The sequence below is a fragment of the Nothobranchius furzeri genome, chromosome 11 (assembly GCF_043380555.1).
Source record: "Nothobranchius furzeri strain GRZ-AD chromosome 11, NfurGRZ-RIMD1, whole genome shotgun sequence".
Taxonomy (NCBI): Eukaryota; Metazoa; Chordata; class Actinopteri; order Cyprinodontiformes; family Nothobranchiidae; genus Nothobranchius; species Nothobranchius furzeri.
The window spans coordinates 70,462,068-70,467,707 of record NC_091751.1 but is presented as its reverse complement, the minus strand read 5'-3'; the positions used below and the strand labels follow the sequence as shown (position 1 = coordinate 70,467,707).

The 5,640-nt window shown below is 46.8% G+C and overlaps 1 protein-coding gene across 2 annotated transcripts; it reads left to right on the top strand.

The window, feature by feature from the left end:
- The first annotated feature begins 1,632 nt into the window (after positions 1-1,632).
- Positions 1,633-3,822, top strand: tsen15 (TSEN15 tRNA splicing endonuclease subunit). Of its 2 annotated transcripts, none has more exons than XM_015975819.3 (4): positions 1,633-1,830; positions 2,925-2,997; positions 3,159-3,294; positions 3,368-3,822. In XM_015975819.3, exons 1-4 carry the CDS (start codon positions 1,756-1,758, stop codon positions 3,534-3,536), a joined length of 453 nt encoding a protein of 150 aa, XP_015831305.1. In that variant the 5' UTR covers positions 1,633-1,755; the 3' UTR covers positions 3,537-3,822. The 2 variants fall into 2 exon arrangements, with proteins under 2 accessions (XP_015831305.1, XP_015831304.1); XM_015975818.3 differs by having other exon boundaries at positions 1,635-1,830; positions 2,916-2,997.
- The last annotated feature ends 1,818 nt before the right edge of the window (positions 3,823-5,640 follow it).

The window sequence follows — 5,640 nt, the reverse complement described above, 5'->3', positions numbered from 1 at the left end:
ATTATTAAAGCTTTAGTTGATTTGAGGAACTAAATAATTGCTGTGTAACATTTATATTCTCAGGTGCCATTGGAGTTTGAGTCAGCATCCAAACATAAACATGTTCTTATTTCTTGTCTTTTTGCTGATTCAGTTATTACATATCAATGACCAATCATTCCTGTGGCGTTCTTCTTCTCTTCATATGTGGAGCAGTACTGATATCCCATGTTTTCAGGGTTTGCTTACACTGCTTTCTTCCTTTGTGAAATAAAAGTATTGTTTCTGTGCTTTTGTTATTCTATCAGTAGGAATAAAACACGACCTTCCGTCACACATTTTATCCTCTTTCTGTGTTTCTTTTCAGTTTCCATTGATGTTTTCTTGTTTAATAGACAGTGTAGCAGTTTATCTTCATCTCATGACAGTTTCCGTCGCCATTGTGAGCCTCGCTGATGTTGACAGCATTACATTTTCCTTCTAATAAAGACCGATAGGGTGGTCAAAGTAGCATGCCTTAAAGTCAAAGTGACCTACCTAAAGCCCCATTCCCACCTGTACCGGGTCGGCCCGGGCCGGGTAGCGTAGGTTGTTTACATATCTGGGTGGCCTGGTATTTTTCCGGGCCAACCAGGGCTCGTTCTCAGCCCTCTTCTCGAGGGGGTCTGCTTCAGGCCGACCAGGGCCAACACACCCACTGCTGACAGCAAATTCACACCTTCCATTAGAGCAAGCCTCTGATTGGTGGGTAGAATCAGCCCACATGGGCTTAAGACAAGGATGTGTGGAAACAACCGGGCCAGACTGGGGCCGACTGGGGCTACCCGGCCCGGGCCGACCCGGTACAGATGGGAATGGGGCTTAAGTAGGTTCTGGTTGTACCCACAAAAACGGCTCTATCTGGTCTGAGTGATCTTGTGTGCCCCCTAGTGCAACATTCCAGTACTACATCCAGGGCACATCTGGCCCTACCCACGTGTTCACATTGTTCTGCGTGGGACTCAAACAGGACCTAGGCCTCAAAGTCAAATGAGTTCACTGCAAGTGAAACGAGCTTATCGGGCTGTTGTTTCTGGATTTCACAGCTACGTCTGAATCTGCCGTTCTTTAGACTTCTGCTCTTTGTTTAGATCAGGGGTCTCCAACCTTTTTTGGCCCGTGAGCTACTTTTACACAATGAAAGTACCGAAGAGCCATACGATTTATTCACACTGGCACTTTACGTGTAAATATGTTTGTTAAAAATGCCATGCTTGCTAAATAAGAATGCTTTGTTTTCACAAGTTTATTTCTACATTTCAACACATTAATATATAAAAGAAGATATTCTGAAAATCTAAACATTTTGTTTATTAACTAGTCAGTTTCAAATAATGAATAACAAATCTAATTTGTTTGAATGATTTGACATTCTTTTAGAATGGATCAGTAACATCACTTTTTGAGCACAGTCCTGACCCCCTGCCCTGTGGTTAATAATCTGTAGCAGACTCACGGTCTACTAAACTAAAAGTCAAATTTGTTACAAGCTAAATAAGTTTGTTGTTTTATTTTTTAAGTATTTTCACGGTTTTCCTCAAATAAAACGGTGCACTATAATATTACACAGCGGTAATTTTCCTATGCTCTTCCGGTTTGCGGAACCAAATATAAGCGTTCCTTTTCCCACCCGGACAAACTATTGTAACGCACCACCAACGCTCTGGTGCTGAGCCGCTCAGCTTCAGCCCTCCTGCGTTTAAATACGATGTTCGGTTCTAACGTTCAGTTACAAACATGGCGGAAGTGATGGACGGAACGAAGAAGCGAGGCGAGACCGAACCTCCGAACTGGATCCTGCAGCACCCGGTGGTGAGTGGAGGAGCCGGTGGCGGAAGCATGACGTCACCAGTGCGCCCTCTGGCACCGCTAGCGAACCTTAGAGAAGAGGCACATCTGATATGTTATCCTTCAGTACTAACGGGTCGTTTTACTCAAATTTCATTAGTAACGTTAAAAAACGTGTCAGAAAAAGTATTGGTACATGTAAATGTATAAAGAAAGAAGTAAAATAAGATCAAAACTGTAACATCCAATTTTTAGCATTTTTTATTCTACTGATGTGACATTATTAGCCTCAGAGTGACCTGGCTGTGGGCAGCTCTTTACCCTGAGGCCATAAATGTGATGAGTTTCCACATGAAGCCCATCTGCGGACACCATCTCCTGACCCCCGTACACCAAGGAGGAAATATATTGGGCCTGGCTCAAGGACCCTGAAAGGTCCGTCGTAAACCGGTTGCAGAGCTGATCTGTGGGCATCGTGGCAAATGAAAAAACATAAATAAATACCCGAACTCGACAAATCCCACAGATAAACGAGGGCAACCCACGGTGAACCCGCACCGGATGTCCGTCGGCTGGCCAACCCACCTGTGGGGGCCAAGCGCAGAACCGAGGAACAAGCCCGCCTGGCGCGTGCTGGTTGGCCAAAAAGCTAGTTCAATCAGGGATGCACCGATGTCTTCCCTAACCCCAGAACATTTTACAGAGAGCAGAAAACACCTGGACAGGTGGCTCGTTTGTCACACTCTTGCTTCAATCAGTCTGAACTCATCCACACCAGGTAAACTCACCTGACCCTTCTCCGAGGCTGTTCACCACACCTAAAACCCTCTTACTCATGGTAGAGGCTTGGTTATGTAGATGTTTACAGGAAAGGGGGAAGTGGAAAAGCATAGCATAGTGGAGGTCTATGGACCACGGGCCTGAGGGTGGAAGCATCCACCAATATCCTGGCTAAGTTTCAGACTGTCGGTCTTTGAAATTTAGACTCAAAAGGAGAAGGAAGTTCACATTTGGTCCCGAGTGTGGTAACGAGGTAGTGAAAGGGTGACGTATGAGGTAAACAGTCCAGTCTGTCGGGTGTTTGGATCTCTGAGTCTTTGTTGTGCTAGTACCAGCAGATGAAGGAACTGGAGGTTGGAGACAGCACACAGCTGCACGCAGCTTTTCTGGTGTTCATGGACCTCACTGAGGGTGAGTTAGGCCCGACTCGGCTCGGGTTTGTTCTCCTCTAACATGCAGGTAGAACCGGCCCACACGGGCCAAGGAGAACCTCCTGCGGACGTGATACAGAAATGAAAAGGACCTCCTCTTGACTCGGTCATCTCTCTCGCTCTGATTCTTGCCCTCTGCAGTGCGCCAGTGGACGAAGGTGACCTATGCCGAGAGTCCAGAGCTGCAGCTGGTTCTGCTGGAAGCCAAGGAGAAGGATGGAGGTCCAGTTCAGACGGTTCTGCCTCTGCCTGTTCACCGTTCCCTGAGCCACAGGAGGTGAGAAAAACTTAGACTTCAACCGACATCCCTGCTTACATTCAGTCACAGAGCCTTTGTCCCTGCTGTGCAGCATACGCCACCTTCTGGACCGCGGGTTCCCTTTGCTGCTGTGTGCCGTGGCGTCCGACTCCACCCTGGTTTATCAGAGGATGACCGACGGGTTGGTGACTCCAGAACCCCCCGTGGGACTTTTCCATGATGCGGGTCGTCGGCAGAAGCAGCGGAGAAGAAAGCAGTGATGGATGTGTAGGCGGAGAGTGCGGAGGAGGGTGCATTTAAACCAGCACCCTGACAGGCTGGAGGTCCGGCCTGTGGCCCAAGTTCAGAATATGAAGAATGAGCCACAAGAGTGAGCGTGACCTCAACGTGGGCCTTCACCAGGTTCTGGTGCCGGTGTGCGGGTTGAACGTCCCACATCAGGATGCTGCTGATGGTCTGGCGAAACCAAAGGTTTACTAACTTTGCTGTTATTTTTATGTCTTTGATATCCGATCCGAACACAAAGTAAACATCACTTGTGATCCAGCTGTGATGATTCTTTAAGTGAGCAGCAGATGCAGACGGGGCCTGACGGCTGACATCTGCAGCCGGGTTTAAACCTTCTCCCAAATCAAACTATGATGTCTCCAAGCTTGTTTTATTAAAACTGACTTTTGTGTTGTTGGAAGTCTTGCTCGAGGACACGACTGCAACGGGGGATTGATCCTGCAACCCTCCGGTTACTGGGGGGGGTGATCAGATAGCAGGAATTAGCAGCGCTGAATTCAAGAACCAGGGAAGTAGCGGCCGACCCAAATATCAGCCGGCCAATTTGGCCGTCGGTCAAAATTATTTTTGAAAGCCGATTAAAATAAATAAATAAATCAGGCACCGGTGGGGCCAACTGCTGCCACTACTGGAGTGAAAAAAGGACGCCAACACACCGTTTTTTATGTTTTAAGTTAGTTTTACATTTGAAGTTAAAAAATCTTAAGAGGTTCGACTTATTTAATTAATATAGCACACAGTGAGTGTTCATTTCACAATGGGTGAGCTGCTAAAATGGATTTATATATCGGGCTAATAATCGGCTTTAGGTGTCGGCCATCTGCAACAAAATCCTATAAAAATTGGTACCGGCCATAAAAACCACAGCGGTGGGCTACAGGACCGTGTTGGGTTTCGGTCCATTCAGCGATCAGCTCACCAGTTGAGCCGCCTCATCCACCGTCTCAGCCTCAACCCCGGCCTCTGTCTGTTGTGTCCTTGAGCAAGACATGCACCCTGCTGGTGTTATGAACCAGTGACCTCTGTGTTACAGCCCAGGGCCGTCATTTATCAACCGTATTCACGAACAGAATTTCGTGCGCAGGACCAACTTTACGCATTGCGCGGTGTTTACCAGTTAGTGCTTGTGCGTGAAATGTTGCTAAATAAAAGAACAGCTCTGGCCGTGCGTGTGAACAGCATCCAGTGGTAGAACGGGGGAACCGCAGTAGTGGAGGTCTCAGGCCTAGTCCACACGTAGCCGGGGTTTTTAAAAACGAATATCCGCCCCTCCAAAAACTTGCATCCACACCACCGCGTTTAAAAAAAACTCTCCACACGTACCCGGATAAATACGTTGTTAAGGACATGCCAGACCTGTAGGCGGCAGTACTTCCCCCGTTCTTAACCTCGTCCTTCGTCTGTGGTCTTCCGCAAGGAGCAGTAATTCCTCTTGCAAAAACAAACAAGCAAAAAGCGCTTGGACCATTGATAAAGCGAGCGCAGCTCTGAGGGCTTCCATGCTGCCGGCTAGTGTAAACACAGGTCGCACACGTGATGTCAGCATTTTTTGTCGCGGAAAGTGACGTTGCAGACCTTAAAACTCCGGTTTTGTCCGTCCACACGCAGACACCCAAAACGGAGAAAACGCAGATCTTCACTTTGGCCGGAGTTTTTAAAAAGATCCGTTTTCATGTAAAAAACTCCGTTTTCGTGTGGATGACAGGCCAAAACGTAGAAAAATATCTACGTTTTGGCAGATCCCCGGCTACGTGTGGACAGGGCCTCAGTCGTCCACACACATCATGGCTGTTCTCTGTTATTGGAGGGTTTAACAGAGTGTAATGAATGAAATTACAGGTTATTTCATGAGCCATAAGACAAAACCTTATGGATCTGTTGGGTTATTTTAACCGGAAGATTGGAACTTTTTATTGCAGGGATTAGATAACAGCTTCGTATTCACTCAGAGACAACAGAAGAGAGAGTCAAGTTTTAAAAGTTTAAAGATTTATTACTAAACAAATTAAAACTAGACTAACTTTAACACTAAATGTATGGTGTAACTAAGGTGGATGAGACGCAGAATGGTGTGAT

Excerpts from the sequence above, each read along its gene's own strand:
- tsen15 (XM_015975818.3), top strand. The coding sequence starts at position 1,756 with ATGGCGGAAGTGATGGACGGAACGAAGAAGCGAGGCGAGACCGAACCT. Across the intron at positions 1,831-2,915 it reads GGATCCTGCAGCACCCGGTG|TACCAGCAGATGAAGGAACT; the intron begins GTGAGTGGAGGA and ends TTGTTGTGCTAG. Across the intron at positions 3,295-3,367 it reads CGTTCCCTGAGCCACAGGAG|CATACGCCACCTTCTGGACC; the intron begins GTGAGAAAAACT and ends CCTGCTGTGCAG.